Here is a 20,173-nt window from a genome sequence, read left to right as displayed (position 1 = left end):
CAATTTTGAATTTTGTCTGCTGTCTACAACAAATACACAGATTCTACCTACAATTAAACAAAACATAATTGTTATTTCAGCGATCCGTGAAGACCCTGGTTAGGATTTATAAGACGAATATAGACCATTCTTAGCCAATATGCATGACCTCGAGGTCAAATCGAAAGCGAGGCTTAAATAGGTTGACCCAACCTTGAAAATGGCGACCTCGAAAAGGAAAGATATACTGCTGTGTGCCTTTGCGTTGGAGTGATGCCCGTAAGGATGTTACGGTATCTTTTCACCATATTCCCAAGAATCAGATCAGAAGAAGGCAGTGGTTGACGAAAATACGGAGAGATCCTGGAAAATGATTTATAGTAAGTACAAAATAATTACGGCACATGGCATAGTCTAGAAATCTAGATCTGCCGTGTAATGTACAAACTGTTCACTATGCAAGGTTTTAATATTAGGGGCACATGTACAATGTGAATGTCACACACACACAGACACATTCAAATATCCATTTCAGATGCTGCTAATTAAGAGTCAGAGAGCATGTCACCAGCTCAGGAACCTCCCATAAGCAATCTACCACAGTCACCATCTCAGATACAGTAAGAATGTCAGATCGTGTTAAGTTAATTTTGCCAACTGACATGGTTTTAAAGAATTTAATACAACTGAACTTTGACCTATATGCTATGTTATTTACAAATAAAAATATTGATTGCCCATACTGTCTAAAATATGAAATGATGTTAGCCTCTATTCCTTGATGTATATTTGTAATTCCAGAGATATATTTATTGTTTGTGTGGTCGAAGAGATAATAGTGATGCTTTACAATGCTTATATTACAGTGAAGCAGAGAGTGATACAGCAGCCACTGACCCCCAGTCCTACATAGAACAACTCCAGCAAAACTGACATGAACAGGGGAGGCAACTCAAGGAAAAGGTTGACAAAATAGAAAAAATGAACAGAAATCTTGAACTTGAAAAGTTTGGAGTTTGTAAATTCATGTATGATGATAAAAATTAATTGAACATTTTACAGTATTCCATCATTTCAAACATTGGCACTGATTAGCTGGAACGTTTTCATTTGTTGAATATCTTCCCAGGTTTTGTGATGTACCTTGCCCAAACAGCACAACATTGACAGACATGAATGTAAATGAAATTGTTTCATGCTTTTGTGTTGTGTAAATGATGGATGAAAAAAGAGACAGCTGTAATACATACACATTGATAGATTTAACTGAATAATAGAAAGGTATTTCATAATGGCATAGTTTTAGATGTAACACATTTGCTACTGTTTAATTAATAATTGATGAAAAAGAATGTATTTCATCCTGTTTGAAAAGAGTTAGTTGGGAATCAGAAAAAAAAATCATTCATAGGGAAGAGATTATGATACTGTGTAAGGGGAGAAAACTATGCTAAATTATGCATTGATCCAGCTGTAATTGTTGTCATTCATGTCAGACTAATCTAAAAAGACATTTCTATCAACATAAATATTGCACCCAATATATTTTCAATTTGCATCCTCAGAAAATTTTATTGTTATTCATCAGTGTTACAGTTGGAAGCTATTGTGAATTTGTCTATTGTTATTTGACTTTTAAGACACCATTTCAGATTAATTTTTTATTAACTGCACTCCAGGTGTTCGTTATTTATTTAGGTTAATTGTTTGCTGTAGTGTGAATCCTGTTATGTTAATCTGATAATATGTTCTCCTTAAAAAGGTCTTCAGTTACAGTGGTACAGAATAAATACACCAGATCTACAATAAATCAATTTTATGGTATAGTAACACAGTACTGAAAATTGTTTCAGATATTCCCCATGCAGGTACCACTTGTCCATTTAGGTAAAATAATTATTCACCTCCAAATCAGTCAAGAAAGAACTTTTTAAAAAATCATCCAGTTTTGTCTTGCACTTTGTATCCCACTCATGTTGATTGAAATACGTTTCTAAATGATGATGTGGCGATTCGTTGTTCCTCTGCGATTGTAACATGTAGTTACGCGCACATCGCCAACTGACAATATATGCGTGAATGAATACCCTATATCTATAAAACAGAGTCGTTAGGACAAAACATTTTAAACAGAAAAAATACCAAACAAATAATTTCATCACATGAATAATACAATTGTGTTTGGTCCAGATCCACTCGAGGAGAGCTATCCTGATCTACATATTACTTATAATTTCGATTATCCAGCTCAAGAATTAACAACACTACTCCCATGTGGAAGTGAATGATTTGAATCCAGGTCAGGAAATACGTTGAGTCTTTTGCTTTGTTCATTTAAGAATTGAATGTCAGTTTGTGTGTTTGCACTGAAAAATGAACGATGTCAAAGCGGTGTTCAAACTCGTGTGAACGAGCGAGTTTACGAGCGAGTTCACGCGAGAGTTTGAACAACGCTTTGACATCGTTCATTTTTCAGTGCAAAACACACAAACTGACATTCAATTCTTATAATTTCGCACTTTGAAGTTTACACATACGTTTTCCACCCATTTGTAGATGATCATTGTTTAGTGTGTTTTAATACCTGTAAAATGTTGTAATGCCATTCGGTTCAAGAACGTACGTATTGCAGCGATGTTTGTATACACAGCGATTTTCTTTACACATGTATCCCAAACCCTTGAAGAAATAGTTCTCAAAGAATCCGATCTTTAAAATATAACAAAAATTCGTTATGAGGTTTGAAGCTGCTTTAATAAGTATAACATCAATAACAGCATCAAACAGAAACAAATATCAGAAGCAATAACAATAGCATTTTAACCAGCTGGCATATATATTGTACCTTTCACTTGTAAATACCTTGTTTGACCGCGTAATAATACACTGACCGACTTCGAAGTTGTGCGGCGTGGCGAATAGGAAGCTGATCTTGTTGTATTCTGTTTATTTGTGATTGTTTATTGTGAAATTTATTGAGCAGTTGTTAAACAGACCTCGGGCAGAAAACCGCCAGATGAACCCGCAAACTGCGAAACATTAAACTCCTGTGAAAAGGAACAATGTTCGGCAATCCGTTTGGTAGTGACATTGCCAAAAATTATATGTTGATAAAGTAAACGTAATTGACTTCCCTTGGTAATATTTCCACTATTGTGACTTTAGAGTAGCTTCCCTTCATAAATGCTGCGCAACATGGTAAACGTTAACCTAGATATCTAGGTCATACGACTTATCGTGATGTGTCGTGATGTACAGTAATTATTCACCCTTCTATCCGTGGATATGCTACAGAAACATTTTTGTAGCCCTTTCCCATTTCTCTGCGATTTCCCTGAACTACTGGACAGTTTCGTAATGTACCGTTCAGGGGGAAATTTGAAACCAGGAAGTATACATTGACATTTGTCGCCATTATGCGATTGTGTCCTTGCCCAATTTAGCCTCGTTTTGGTACAGATATGAATATTCATGAGGCCTCATTAAGAATGGTCTATATGAATGGCAACTTCTTCTTTATTGTATAACACGACGTTCCTGTACTACTTCCTGCCCCTTCTTCGGGTGATTAAAGACAGATGTAGAAAGCAAACTATATATATACCAGATTCTAATTCAACTTAGTATGTAACACGAGTTCTGATTGGTCAATGCTATAAATTTCCGACCGTATAATCAGCATATACGGTCGCAATTTGAAAACCGATTCACCAAAACCTTTGAATGTATCCCTACACTATTGGGGTAACGCTGCTTTGCAGGACATTGTCATTTGCAGAAGCCATAGGTCAATTAACTACCCTATCCAGCTAAAATGGGTGGAATTTGTGTTTAAAAAAGACAAAACAGTATCATAAATTTAATTTTAAGTTCAAACAACTTACTGGCAACGGGCTGTTGGCCCAACACTGTTAGATCATGAAACAAGATTTATGACGTCATTATGGAGCGTGACGTCACCTGCTGTGACGTCATTTGACAACAGAACTGATAGTGGCCCGTAGTTGAGGAATCAGCGGGCCGCTCATTTCTGTAACTAGAGGGCGGTTTCATAATTCCGTCCATTTTATCTATAATACTATGATCTATTCATCATTGTCAGATTTAATCTGTGTGCACATAATAAACGTGTGTAGTTTGAAAAGGGAACTACTTTTTCTGGCGATGGTGTAAGTTCAAGGAGTGATATGATTAACCATTGACCTATAGCCTAAGAATTAAATAAAATGAATTTCTTTGCGGACGGAAAAAATTTACGAAAAGACAGCGTAAAACGAGTTGAATTGGAATGAAGGGATAACTGACGAATTGGGGACGATTTATACCGGTGTTTATTTATATAGCCGCAAAAACCACCGAAGTTATATCGAGCGATTCAACCAGTAAATTGTTATACTCTTCAAAACGTTCTCATATTTCTTATAGAACAATCACTGATTACCTTTTACTCACTTGACACAACTAAAGTGCTGTAGCTATTTTAAAATGGAAATTGTTTTCCTATATGCTGCTAGGTGCAACTACTCATTTAATTTTTGTGGAAAATTAATGTATTGCCTGAATGTTCCATTTTGACAATTGTCCAGAAATGAAAACTAGTAGAGGCCTATATGATTTGAATTTATGTTCACTGCATTAAAAAGGACCCACTGCAAGAACTCCAAGTGAATGTGCCTTCCCCTGAGGAACAAGATGAACAGATTCAGGAGATGTTGTCATCACCACTATTGGACAACTTTCATGACTACTTTGAAGTTTTCAGTGATGATCATCAAGGTAAGTAGTCAAAGTACCGGTAAGTTGTCCTGATAAATCACAAAGCTAATTATCATTCTTTCATCAAGCAAAATATTTGATATTGATCCAAATGTAATATTAAACTGAACAACTTAAAACAGAATTTGGTGATCATGTAGGTCTAATAAGTGATACATGTCTGCAGTTTTCCTCGTTTGGAAAGCCAAGCTGCACTGATGAGCCCTGGCGGGGCGAAACGTGTTAAAAAAACAAATGCAGTTTGAAGTAACTGATTTATTTTAACATTGATACGGCATTGATATTAAATATTACAATCTCACTTGATACAGATGCAAGCATCACAGCGGATGCATGCACACAGACAGACATTAACATGGATCATATGCTTGGGTACAGTGATGCAGAGATAAAAGACCCCAAAGTTCTGAAAAGGAACGATTTCATACGCACCATAAAAAGTGACGATGGCACCTGCAAATTTTACACAGGTAATTATTACAATATAAAATTCAACATGTGCTACAAACAATTTTTCAAGTTTTTCTTGTTAGTCCAAATGGCGATTATTAAATTTAAACTTTAACCAACATTTTTTAGACCTTTGACATGGTAACCAAAAATCAAAATGGTCATTGGTTAATGGTAATTTATATCAATGCTTCTATAAATAATCATTATAAATAAGAGAATAAATTATTTCTATCTACACAGGTCTGACAACATCTCTATTTGCCATCATTCTGAATCTGCTGATGACGAAAGCCAAGAGACTGAACTACTGGCGTGGATCTGACACTGCTGGCTTAACAGTAATTATATTAAAATTCCAATAGCTGCAATTTCATCAATGTAAGGATGATGATGTTCATCACAGTGAAGGTTATAGTAAGAAAGAAGCTTATAAGCTAGACCAACTTTTAAAAGTAGAGCCAAAAAATATATATCTAACAAGGTAAAATGAATCATTTGGAGACCATTATTTTGGGGGGAGGTTATTGAGTTTTAGACATATACTATGAATGATGTAATAACTGTTTCAGGAGGATCATGGTCAAAAACCTGGGAGGAGAGGTCACCACTTGGATTTCTTTTATGTACCACGAACTTCAGTTCCTAGTATCTTGGCCAACTCGGTATCAAGTAAATTCATGCTTACCTAAGTGCTTCAAATGTTTTCGTAAGACCAGAGTAATTATTGACTGCACAGAATTTTTCATTCAAAAACCAAGTCTAGCTTCATCTCAGCGAGTCACATGGTCCCAATACAAGCACCACAACACTGTAAAATCATTAGTTGCCATATCCCCCTCTGGTACATTTGTTTTTCTCTCAAATCTGTATACAGGTTCAATATCAGACAGGAAGATTGTTCAGCAGTCTGGTTTCCTAGACAAACTTGAGTACGGAGATGACATCATGGCTGACCGAGGATTTTTAATACGTGATTTACTTACTAAAAGAATGTGCACTCTCAACATACCACCATTTTCTATGGGTAAGCAGTTGAAATCAAAAGCAGTAGTAAAGACAAGCAGAATTGCCAGTTCACGCATTCACGTTGAACGTGCCATAGGAAGGCTTAAGAAGTTTCAAATCTTTCAAAGAGTTATCCCACTCAGACTTAAGAGTATTTTGGATCAAATGCAATTTGTATGTGCAGCACTGTTCAACCTCGACAAGAAACTTGTGAAGTAATGTTAACAAGCATTAAAAGAAACAGATCCCCCACCAGTAACATTTTAGCAGATTATGTTTATGTAAAACTGCATCATTTTTTCTCTCTGTTTTTTTCTTCATGTTTTTTATTCCCAGAATTATGTTTACAGACTTTACCTCAGTAGTACAGGGGAGCTTCATAGAACAGAAGTACACTGGAACATCACAAAAGCCGCACCACACTGGCCTCTATTGTCGCTTAATTACCTGTATATCACTCTGCTGTGTTCACATGTCCTTATCCTCATTGTTTGTGTCAACTGGCTTTACCTTATCCCGATTATCATTGTTTTTATAACTGCTTTTTGATCGGTCCTCAATGATTGACTGTATATACATGTACATATCTGGCTTCCTGTAAATCCTGTAAATCTGGTATATATAGTTTGCTTTCTACATATGTCTTTAATCACCTGAAGAAGGGGCAAGAAGTAGCCCAGAAACGTCGTGTTATACAATAAAGAAGAAGTTGCCATCCATATATTCGTCTTATATATTCACCAACTTCTAAATGCCTCTCAAGAATCTGGTTAGAATTGGTCTTCAGTAACCCATGCTTGTCGTAAGAGGCGACTGACGGGTTTGGTTGGTCAGGCTCTCTGACTTGGTTGACACGTCATCATATCCCAGTTGCGTAGATCGATGCTCATGATGTTGATCACTGTATTGTCTGGTCCAGACTCGATTATTTGCAGACCGCCGTCATATACTGTAATATTGTTGAGTGCGGCGTTTAACTAACAAACAAACAAACGAACAAACAAGCATCCAACAAGAATGCATCGCATCGATGCACGGACCTATCAAAGTGTATTTTCTGCTGCATTTGTTTGGGGTTGTGGTAGTATGTTTATTGGATTACAGGGCTCGATTTAGTGCTTTCTTACTTGCATTGGTGCAACCCAATATTACAAAGTGCAACCTAGTTATTAGTCTAACTTGCACCAGGTGCAAGTCAATTTTTGAGTGGGTAAACTTCTGAAAAGAAATCTTTATAATTTAGCATATGTCTTTCATTACATGTATATCGCAATAAAGCAGTGCAACTGGAATTTGGCTGGTGCAACTAGGTTTTTATCTTAGGTTGCACCTGGTGCAAGTAGGTTAACATCTCTTAAATCCAGCCCTGGATTACATAACATCGATAACATGATCCATTGTACAATACAAAACTTTATTTCAGTGCATCAGGAACGCCCCGGCGGCTTCACTACCCGACAACAACAGTACCTACGACGGAGTACAGGTAGATGGGTTGATAAGTTCCCTCGGATACTGTGTAGTAGCCGTCCCCCTTCGCCGTCCATGCAACCGATTCTCCCAAGTGCTCCTTCATGTCATATTTCACAGTGGTAGCCTGGCCTTTAGCCGCCTCGACGTAGTCCCCGTCGGGAACGGAGTAGTAGTAGATGTCGTCTTTGGCCTTGATGAGCATTGCTTTTCCGTCGGGGGAGATGTCGCAACCAAGAGGGTCGTGGTGTGCGGTCGTGGTTGAGAGACGTGATGTGACGGTGACGTCGACGGCCTTGCCGGCCCAGCCGAATGAAGGAAGCTTGGCCATGAGGCCATGACCGCCCTGGACACGGGAGACGACGTAGGCGTTGCCAGCAGGGTCGACCATCAGGCATTCACTCTCCTTCTCGCTCCATCTGGGTAGAGATTGATAGTGAGTGAGTGAGTTTAGTTTTACGCCGCACTCAGCAATATTCCAGCTATATATCGGTGGTCTGTAAATAATCGAGTCTAGACCAGACAATCCAGTGATCAACAGCATGAGCATCAATCTGCGCAATTGGGAACCGATGACATGTGTCAACCAAGTCAGAGAGTCTGACCACCCGATCCCGTTAGTCACCTCTTACGACAAGCATGGGTTACTGAAGATCGATATTCTAACCCGGACCTTCACGGGTCTGATGAGTGTATGAGTGAGATTTATGACATGGTGCATGGCTGACCCAACATCATTTTCTAAGGGGACGTTGGGTAATATAGTGGTGTGAGTGAGTGAGTTTTGTTTTACGCCGCTTTTAGCAATATTCCAGCAATATCTGGTGGGGGACACCAGAAATGGGCTTCACACATTGTACCCATGTGGGGAATCGAACCCGGGTTTTCGGCGTCACGAGCGAACGCTTTAACCACTAGGCTACCCCTTCGCCCACCAGTTATTAGTATCAATTAGTATTGAAGGCACCCCCACGCCTTCAGTGTGCACTGGCACCACAAAGCTGTAAATTAATGACTAAATAGGGAATACGTAAGGACCTAGCTTGGACATGGAGACACAACAGTGATTGACACAAGTTCGACACAACAGTGATTGACACAAGTTCGACACAACAGTGATTGATACATGTACAAGTCCGACACAACAATGAATGACTATAGGAGAAGAAAAGGACTTGATTATTTACAGACCGACGCCATATGGGTGAATATTGCTGAGTGCGGCGTTAAACATCAAACAAACAAATCATGATGTTAATCATTGGATTGTCTAGTCCAGACTCGATTATTTACAGACCGACGCCATAGGGCTGGAATATTGCTGAGTGCGGCGTTAAAAAACAAACAAACAACACTTATTTTACCATGAGCATTGTAAATGCATATTTTCCATGAATAACCACAAACAGTTGTCTAAACTACCTAACGGGATCATGGGTCTGGACACCTGGAGAAGGTTACCAGACGCCTAATAGATTACTTTTTGAGATAACGCATGGGTTAGTTGACAGTGAAATGCATTAGTGACCAATCCTTATTCCGTTATCAGCATTTATAAACCTATTGCCAATGTTGTCTATTGTTCTTGCAGTTGCTTCGCTTTATGGAATAACCTCGGTAGAGGTTTTACGATTGCAGGAGGTTTTACAGTGACCATTGTAAAACCTCATACGAGGTACGAAGTTTTACAATGGTCGTTGTAAAACATCATACCCATACCATTATTTATGACTGATACAACTTTGTTTTGCTATGACTGATCGTAAAATATCTAATTATTGAAAACTTCCAAGATTCAGTGGCGATAACTGGTTTCGAACCCGCAACCCATCGTTCTCTAGCTTGGCGGTTTTATCAATTACGCTACGAAAGATCGCTGTGAGTAATGAGATCGTTTGTCAGTATGAACCATGTGTTTCTCACACGACAGGTACTGCGGGCAGCGCACGTGCAGGACACGGGTAGCGCGTGCAGAGCACGAGCATTGCGCGTGCGGGGCAAGGTGTTGGCTGCCAGTGGCATCCTAGTTGACACCGGCTGTTCCATCATTTGCGGGCTGTTCCATCAATGTTGTTCTACTCAGTACATGCACAAATTGAAATTAAGTGTTGTCTTAGACGCCCTCGGGATTTCCTTCCCCTGAGGTTTTACAATCTCAACCAAAACCTCGGAGTCGTGTTTTATCCTACACTTAACATCTGGCAGTAATTAAGAGTGAGTGACCGAGCGAGTTTAATTTGGTCTTTTTCAGCGGGATACCAGATATGGGTTTCACACACTGTAACCAAGTTGGGAATGGAACCCGGGTCTACGGCGTGACGCGCGAACGCTTTAACCACTTGGCTACCCCACCGCCCGCAGTAATTAAGATCTAAATCTACTGAGCTAATTTGAATTAGCAGCACAGCGGGACAGTCAAATCTGCTGTTCGATGTGGTTATGTGAAGGATAAAAAAAACAACCTCGGTTTTGTTTCCCGAGGCCAAGGGCTTACTTATTCAAACTAAACCGAGGAGGGGGTTTTGATCCTGCTTATGAACCGACCGAAGATATACTTTAGGCATAATTTTAATGCTAGGTATTTACACGGTTTCAATGGTATGTTCTGTTGAAATCAACTGAGATGCGACTGGCAGCCGATATTTTGCCTTACACGCGCAATGCACGTGCTCTGCACGCGCTACCCGTGTCCTGCACGTGCGCTGCATGATTCATACTGAGAAACAATCTCATTCTTCACAGCGGTCTTTCGTGGCCTAGTGGATAAAACCGCCAAGCGAAAGCGGAAGGGTTGCAGGTTCGAAACCAGGCAGCGACACAACATATTGGAAGTTTTCAATATTGTGATATTTAACGATCGTATTCAGTAGGCCTAATAGCAAGACAAAGTTATATCAACCTTCAAAACTTGTCCAAGTAAAATAATTGTATCTCAATGGCTATTCTTCAAGAAAGCCCTGTGCATTAAATCCCTCGAAGAGGGAGAATGCCCAGGATACTAACGGCAGAGGTTTATCCTGTAAAAGAAGAGCCTAATTGAACAACTGTGACGTCACTGGGGGTTTATAATGTCCATTATGTTGTATGCGCTTAGGGAGGCGGTGGGGTAGCCTAGTGGTTAAAGCGTTCGCTTGTCACGCCGAAGACCCGGGTTCGATTTCCCACATGGGTAGCCTACAATGTGTGAAGCCCATTTCTGATGTCTCCCGCCGTGATATTGCTGGAATATTGCTAAAAGCGGCGTAAAACCACACTCACTCACTGTATGAGCTTAGAGCATGCGGAGTGCAGTTCAGCGCTAAATAAGTGACCTTATTATTATTATTGCCAGAAAAAGACCGGGTGCGAAATACGCATTATGTCGGAAAATCTCATCATCATCATCGTCATCATATCCAGGATGAAGTGATCACCTGTACTGCAGCTTGTCCAGGTAAGGCACGGACGAGTCCTCCAAGGTAGCCGGCTCCTTCACCCTGTAGACGGTGTTCTGTGAGATGCCGTTGGAATTGCCGATGTCGCCGATGTAGATGCAGGAGCCGCTGTCGGGGCACGGACCCACCGCAATGTCCTCCCAGTCCCAGTTAGTCGCACCCGTGATGGTCAGGGTGGCAGCTAACGCACCTGTAACAAGGCCCAGCAAATCGGGGTAGACTTCAAGGAGTGAGTGAGTGAGTTTAGTTTTACGCCGCACTCAGCAATATTCCAGCTATATGGCGGCGGTCTGTAAATAATCGAGTCTGGACAAGACAACATGTTTACATGGTCACATGTTTATGTATGTCGTACTGGCTGGGGGCAGTATGGTGGCTTAGTGGTTAAAGCGTTCGCGCGTCACGCCGAAGACCTGGGTTCGATTCCCCACATGGATGCAATGTGTGAAGCCTATTTCTGGTGTCCGTCGCTGCGATGTTGATGGCATATTCCTAAGAGCGGTGTAAAATCTTCCTGACTGACTCACTGAAATTAAGCATTGTTCTGGGCTCTTCGATTTCTTAATAGTGGTGGCGGTGGGGCAGCCTAATGGTTAAAGCGTTCGCTCGTCACGCCGAAGACCCGGGTTCGATTCCCCACATGGGTACAATGTGTGAAGCTAATTTTTGGTGTCCCCCGCCGTGATATTGCTGGAATATTGCTAAAAGCGGCGTAAAACCAAACTCACTCACTCACTCTTAATAGTGATAGATAATGCTTAATTTATTTATAGCTCTATCAACGTCAGTAATATATGTTCAGAATGGCTCTCCACACTAAGGGGTTGTGGTGTAGCCTAGTGGTTAAAGCGTTCGCTCGTCACGGTGAAGACCCGGTTCGATTCCCCGCATGGGTGCAATGTGTGAAGCCCATGTCTGGTGTCCCCCGCCGTGATTTTGCTGGAAAGTGCTAAAGCGGCGTAAAACACTACTCACTCTCTCGAGCAGGCCGAATAAGGCTGATGCTAACCTGTGTTGGCGTTGATGGCGTACACTTTGTTCTCGACGGTGCTGCTGGTGTGGTCGTTGATTCCATACAAAATACCATCATGGATTCGACTGGCGGCCAGTCCAGAAATTTCATCCAAGGCTGCGTTTTGAAGATTGGACACGAGGTTTGCTGAGTTGAACGTCGGCACCGCCGCTAGGTAAACAGGAACAACGCGTTAGGTACTTGTCATTCCTTTTGTTTCGAGAGAGCACAGATACAGACACAGACAGACAGACAAACACACACAGCCACACACGCATACACGCATGCACAAATACAGCCACACACGCATTCAAGCATACACAAATACAGCCACACGCATACAAGCATGCACAAATACAGCCACACGCATACAAGCATGCACAAATACAGCCACACGCATACAAGCATGCACAAATACACACACGCATACAAGCATGCACAAATACAGCCACACACGCATACAAGCATGCACAAATACAGCCACACGCGCATACAAGCATGCACAAATACAGCCACACACGCATACAAGCATGCACAAATACAGCCACACACGCATACAAGCATGCACAAATACAGCCACACACGCATACAAGCATGCACATGCAAATATAGCCACAACGCACAAGCATGCAAATACAGCCACACACGCATACAAGCATGCACAAATACAGCCACACACGCATACAAGCATGCACAAATACAGCCACACACGCATACAAGCATGCACAAATACAGCCACACACGCATACAAGCATGCACAAATACAGCCACACACGCATACAAGCATGCACAAATACAGCCACACGCATACAAGCATGCACAAATACAGCCACACGCGCATACAAGCATGCACAAATACAGCCACACACGCATACAAGCATGCACAAATACAGCCACACACGCATACAAGCATGCACAAATACAGCCACACACGCATACAAGCATGCACAAATACAGCCACACACGCATACAAGCATGCACAAATACAGCACACAAGCATGCACATACAGCCACAGCATGCATGCACAATACAGCACACGCACAAGCATGCACAATACAAGCATGCACAAATACAGCCAATACATACATAGGCATACAAGCATGCACAAATACAGCCACACAGCGCATTCAAGCATGCACAAATACAGCCACACACGCATACAATTATGCATGCACAAATACAGCCACACACGCACAAGCATGCACAAATACAGCCACACAAGCATGCATAGCCACACGCATTCAAGCATGCACAACATACAGCCACACGCACAAGCAAGCATGCAAATACAGCCACATCGCACACACGCATACAAGCATGCACACACAGCCACACACGCATACAAGCACATAGCCACACGCATATTACAAGCATGCAATACAGCCACTAGCATACAAGCATGCAAATACAGCCACACGCACACAAGCATACAGCCACACACGCATACAAGCATGCACAATACACACGCATACAAGCATGCACAAATACACACACGCACAAGCATGCACACACGCATACAAGCATGCAATACAAATACAAATACAGCCACACACGCATACAAGCATGCACAAATAAATACAGCATACACACGCATACAAGCATGCACACAATACAGCCACACACGCATTCAAGCATACAAATACAGCCACACACACGCATACAAGCATGCACAAATGCAGCCACACACGCATACAAGCATGCATAAATACATACAGCGCATACACATGCACATACAGCCACACAAGCATGCACAAATACAGCCATACGCATACAAGCATGCACAAATACGCATACAAGCATGCACAAATACAGCATACACGCATACAAGCATAATACAGCCACACGCATACAAGCATGCACAAATACAGCCACACACGCATACAAGCATGCACAAATACAGCCATTACACGCATACAAGCATGCACAATACAGCCACACACACGCATGCATAAGCACAGCCACACACGCATACAACATACATGCACACACATGCATACAAGCATGCACAAATATAGCCACACACGCATACAAGCATGCACAAATACAGCCACAGCCACACACAGCATACAAGCATGCAACAAATAAGCCACAGCCAAGCATACAAATACAGCCACATGCGCACAAGCATGCACAAATACAGCCACACACGCATACAAGCATGCACAAATACAGCCACACACGCATTCAAGCATGCACAAATACAGCCACACACGCATACAAGCATGCACAAATGCACAAATACACATGCACAAATACAGCCACACGCATTCAAGCCACACACGCAAGCATACAGCACACACGCATTCATGCAAGCACACACGCATACAAGCATGCACAAATACAGCCACACACGCATACAAGCATGCAAGCAAATACAGCACAAATACAAGCATACAAGCATGCACAAATACAGCCACACACGCATACAAGCATGCACAAATACAGCCACACGCATAACGCAAGCATGCATGCACACGCATGCACAAGCATGCACACAAATACAGCCACACACGCATACAAGCATGCACACACGCATACAAGCACACACGCATACAGCATGCACGCATACAAGCATGCACAAATACAGCCACACACGCATTCAAGCATGCACAAATACAGCCACACATCAAGCATGCACAAATACAGCCACACACGCATACAAGCATGCACAAAATAGCATGCACACACGCATACAAGCATGCACAAATACAGCACACACGCATACAAGCATGCAAATACAGCCACACACGCATTCAAGCATGCACAAATACAGCCACACACGCATACAAGCATGCACAAATACAGCCACACACGCATTCAAGCATGCACAAATACAGCCACACACGCATTCAAGCATGCACAAATACAGCCACACACGCATACAAGCATGCACAAATACAGCCACACACGCATTCAAGCATGCACAAATACAGCCACACACGCATACAAGCATGCACAAATACAGCCACACACGCATACAAGCATGCACAAATACAGCCACACACGCATACAAGCATGCACAAATACAGCCACACGCATTCAAGCATGCACAAATACAGCCACACGCATACAAGCATGCACAAATACAGCCACACACGCATACAAGCATGCACAAATACAGCCACACGCATACAAGCATGCACAAATACAGCCACACACGCATACAAGCATGCACAAATACAGCACACACGCATACAAGCATGCATACAGGCATGCACAGCCACACACGCATAGCCAAGCATGCACAAATACAGCCACACACGCATACAAGCATGCACAAAATACAGCCACACACGCATACAAGCATGCACAAATACAGCCACACGCATACAAGCATGCACAACAAGCATGCAGCCACACACGCATTCAAGCATGCACATGCACAAATACAGCCACACACGCACACAGCTCACATATACAAATGCATAGCCACACACGCATACAAGCAATAACAGCCACACACGCATAGCATGCACAAATACAGCATGCATGCACAAATACAGCCATTACACGCATTCGCATACAGCCACAAGCATGCAATAAATACAGCCACACACAGCATACAAGCATGCACAAATACAGCCACACACGCATACAAGCATGCACAAATACAGCCACACACGCATACAAGCATGCACAATACAGCCACACATACAAGCATGCACAAATACAGCCACACACGCATACAAGCATGCACGCATACATGCAAATGCCACAAATATACAGCCACACACGCATACAAGCATGCACAAATACAGCCACACGCATACAAGCATGCATGCACAACATAGCCAGGCGCATACACATGCGCATACAAGCATGCATGCACAAATACAGCCACACACGCATACAAGCATGCACAAATACAGCCACACACGCATACAAGCATGCACAAACAACACACGCATACAAGCATGCACACAAATAGCCACACGCATACAAGCATGCACAAATACAGCCACACACACGCAGCATGCACAAGCATGCACAACAAATACAGCACACATACAGCCAGCCACACGCGCATACAAGCACACACAAGCATGCATACAGCCAGCCACACGCGCATACAAGCATGCACAAATACAGCATGCACAAATACAGCCACACGCACACATGCACAAATAGCAGCCACATCGCGCATACAAAGCATGCACAAATACAGCCACACACGCATACAAGCATGCACAAATACAGCCACACACGCATACAAGCATGCACAAATACAGCCACACATGCACGCATTCAAGCAATGCATGCACAAATACAGCCACACACGCATACAAGCATGCACACACGCATACAAGCATGCATTTAAGCAATACAGCCACACGCATACCACACGCATACAAGCATGCACATAGCACAAATACAGCACACACACACATGCACATTCAAGCATGCACAGCCACACACGCATACAAGCATGCCACACACGCATGCACAACATAGCCACACGCGCATACAAGCATGCACAAATACAGCCACACACGCATACAAGCATGCACAAATACAAATACACACACACGCATACAAGCATGCACAATACAGCCACACACGCATACAAGCATGCACAAATACAGCCACACATACGCATACAAGCATGCATGCAAAACATAGCCATACACACACACGCATACAAGCATGCATGCACAATACAGCCACACACGCATGCACGCCACATACAAGCATGCACAAATGCAGCCACACACGCATACAAGCATGCCAAACATAGCCATTATCGCATACAAGCATGCACAAATACAGCCACACGCATTCAAGCATATAGCCACATCGCGCGCGCATACAAGCATACAAGCATGCATGCACAGCCACACGCATACAAGCATGCATAAATACAGCCACACGCATACAAGCATGCACAAATACATACAAAGCCACACACGCATGCACAAATACAGCACACGCACAAACACAGCCACACACGCACACAAGCATGCACAAATACAGCCACACGCATACAAGCATGCACAAATACAGCCACACACGCATACAAGCATGCAAATACAGCCAAATACAGCATGCACACACGCATACAAGCATGCACAAATACAGCCACACACGCATACAAGCATGCACAAATACAGCCACACACGCATTCAAGCATGCACAAATCACACGCGCATACACAAGCACAGCCATGCATACAGCCACACGCATTCAAGCATGCACAAATACAGCCACACGCATACAAGCATGCACAAATGCAGACACACGCATACAAGCATGCACAAATACAGCCACGCACACGCATTCAAGCATGCACAAATGCAGCACACACGCATACAAGCATGCACAAATACAGCCACACACGCATACAAGCATGCACAAATACAGCCACACACGCATACAAGCATGCACAAATACAGCCACACACGCATACAAGCATGCACAAATACAGCCACACACGCATTCAAGCATGCACAAATACAGCCACACGCGCATTCAAGCATGCACAAATACAGCCACACGCGCGCGCGCAGGTACACAAGGACGCACTCACACACGCGCGCGCGCACGCGCACACACACAAACACACACACACAATTTGACAAATCATATTTCGCACCACTGGTAGGCGATGACATGTTTATTCATGGATTACTACCAAAACAGCTTCCTGAACAATTTAGAAGCAGCAAATGAATAAAGACGTAATTCTGGGAAAATTAAAAATGCCTAGGAAAGTATTGGTCAGCTGTAGACTTAGAACTGACCGAATGTTCCCTTACGTCGCACCAATATATTTGAAACGTCACTGTAAATAAAACGTTGTCAATTTGACAATTTTAGCGTTGTCATTATTGCTTGACAATCTTAGCGTTGTCATTTAGGGGATAACTGTACTGTGTTTGACGAATTGGGGACGTATACCGGTTGTTATAACGTTATAACGTTAAATTTATGACGATATAACGTTAAATTTGCGGCTATATAACCACCGGTATACGTCCCCAATTCGTCAAACACAGTACAGTTATCCCCATTCTAATTCAACTCGTTTTACGCTGTTTTTTCGTGAAAGAAATTCATTATTTAAACCAGGTCAAAGTTCCTCTAGGTCAAAGGTTAATCATATCACTCCTTGAACTTACACCAACGCCAGAAAAAGTAGTTCCCTTTTCAAACTACACACGTTTATTATGTGCACACAGACTAAATCTGACAATGATGAATAGATCATAGTATTATAGATAAAATGGAAGGAATTATGATGAAATCGCCCTCTAGTTACAGAAACGAGCGGCCCGCTGATTCCTTAACTACGGGCCATTATCAGTTCTGTTGTCAAATGACGTCACAGCAGGTGACGTCACGCTCCATAATGACGTCATAAATCTTGTTTCATGATCTATCAGTGTTGGGTCAACAGCCCGTTGCGAGTAAGTTGTTTGAACTTAAAATTAAATTTATGATACTGTTGTGTCGTTTTTAACACAAATTCCACCCATTTTAGCTGGATAGGGCAGTTAATTGACCTATGGCTTCTGTAAATGACAATGTCCTGCAAAGCAGCGTTACCCCAAAAGTGTAGGGATACATTTAAAGGTTTTGGTGAATCGGTTTTCAAATTGCGACCGTATATGCTGATTATACGGTCGGAAATTTATAGCATTGACCAATCAGAACTCGTGTTTCATACTAAGTTGAATTAGAATTAAAGGTTTTGGTGAATCGGTTTTCAAATTGCGACCGTATATGCTGATTATACGGTCGGAAATTTATAGCATTGACCAATCAGAACTCGTGTTTCATACTAAGTTGAATTAGAATTAAAGGTTTTGGTGAATCGGTTTTCAAATTGCGACCGTATATGCTGATTATACGGTCGGAAATTTATAGCATTGACCAATCAGAACTCGTGTTACATACTAAGTTGAATTAGAATATTGCTTTGGCAATTTTAGCGTTGTCATTATTGCTTGACAATTTTAGCGTTGTCATTATTGCTTTGACAATTTTAGCGTTGTCATTATTGCTTGACAATTTTAGCGTTGTCATTATTGCTTGACAATTTTAGCGTTGTCATTATTGCTTTGATAATTTTAGCGTTGTCATTATTGCTTTGACAATTTTAACGTTGTCATTATTGCTTGACAATTATAAGTTGTCAGTTTGAACATTGAGAGTTGTCAGCCCATGTTGTTATTGTGACAACATTGCGAGTCTGACTGCTTTAAAACAAACATTCATTAGATATGATATTTAGATATCGCCCAGTTCTTGCATGAACGACCTACGCCATGGCGAACGTAGACACACAGACACATAGTCACTTGTTTCTTAATAGTTGGCTATTTCAAACATGGCATACTTAAGAAATATTCTTTCCTAAAACAATAAAACATCAAAGGAGAAGCAATGTATTGATGTAAAATATCCTACCTGCCAAGTGGGCTATCGCCAGCACTACAGTCGTCGATTGAAGCATTCTTGGATTATCTTATCATTAAACTCACTCGTGACGCGAGATACTTTCGTGTCTGGTCCGCTTGTGCCGTTCTGCTTTACACTCGAGGCAGCAATAAAGCCATGCTGGGACATACCGGATTATTTTGTATTATCTTCTTGTTGGTTGCGGTAACACGTGATTGGTGACGGACTGAATGCAAACAACATGTATGTCACTTGCTCTACCGTGACACGTCGAATTAAACACATACTGAAGACATTTGAACATGTCATGAAATTCTAACGCTGAGTGAGTGAGTTTAGTTTTACGCCGCTTTTAGCAATACTAGTATCCCAGCAATATCATGAGTGAGTTAGTGAGTTAATATTTAACGTCACATCGGCAATATTTCACCCATATCGGGACGAGAACATTTTACATTGAAATGGAATATGTGTATGTTATAAAACCTGTCATCGAGGACAGTAAAACAATTAGAATATCACAATTAGACCCAGCAATATCATGGTGGGGGACACCACAGATGGGTGTAACACGGTGTATAAGCCTTTTAACAACGCCTGTATGTTCAACTTAATATAGTGGAATATTGTATTCCAGTGGTGAGG

General features: G+C 41.8%; 2 protein-coding genes across 2 annotated transcripts; one reads left to right on the top strand and one right to left on the bottom strand.

Annotated features, from left to right (window-relative positions):
* Window positions 1-4,445: 4,445 nt before the first annotated feature.
* On the top strand, window positions 4,446-6,432 carry LOC124283907. Its single transcript, XM_046719943.1, has 6 exons — window positions 4,446-4,755; window positions 5,067-5,225; window positions 5,449-5,546; window positions 5,778-5,877; window positions 6,083-6,232; window positions 6,398-6,432. Exons 1-6 carry the CDS (start codon window positions 4,689-4,691, stop codon window positions 6,430-6,432), a joined length of 609 nt encoding a protein of 202 aa, XP_046575899.1. The 5' UTR covers window positions 4,446-4,688.
* Window positions 6,433-7,613: 1,181 nt separating this feature from the next.
* On the bottom strand, window positions 7,614-19,694 carry LOC124283886. The gene is made up of 4 exons (XM_046719923.1): window positions 19,538-19,694; window positions 12,127-12,300; window positions 11,097-11,307; window positions 7,614-8,102 (listed from the first exon to the last, which is right to left on the bottom strand). The coding sequence occupies exons 1-4, from the start codon at window positions 19,581-19,583 to the stop codon at window positions 7,664-7,666; spliced, it is 870 nt and encodes a 289-aa protein (XP_046575879.1). The 5' UTR covers window positions 19,584-19,694; the 3' UTR covers window positions 7,614-7,663.
* Between the last annotated feature and the right edge of the window lie 479 nt (window positions 19,695-20,173).

Source organism: Haliotis rubra, unplaced genomic scaffold (assembly GCF_003918875.1).
Source record: "Haliotis rubra isolate DU_JTF1 unplaced genomic scaffold, ASM391887v1 Scf324, whole genome shotgun sequence".
Classification (NCBI taxonomy): domain Eukaryota; kingdom Metazoa; phylum Mollusca; class Gastropoda; order Lepetellida; family Haliotidae; genus Haliotis; species Haliotis rubra.
This window is presented reverse-complemented; position numbering and strand designations above follow the sequence as displayed.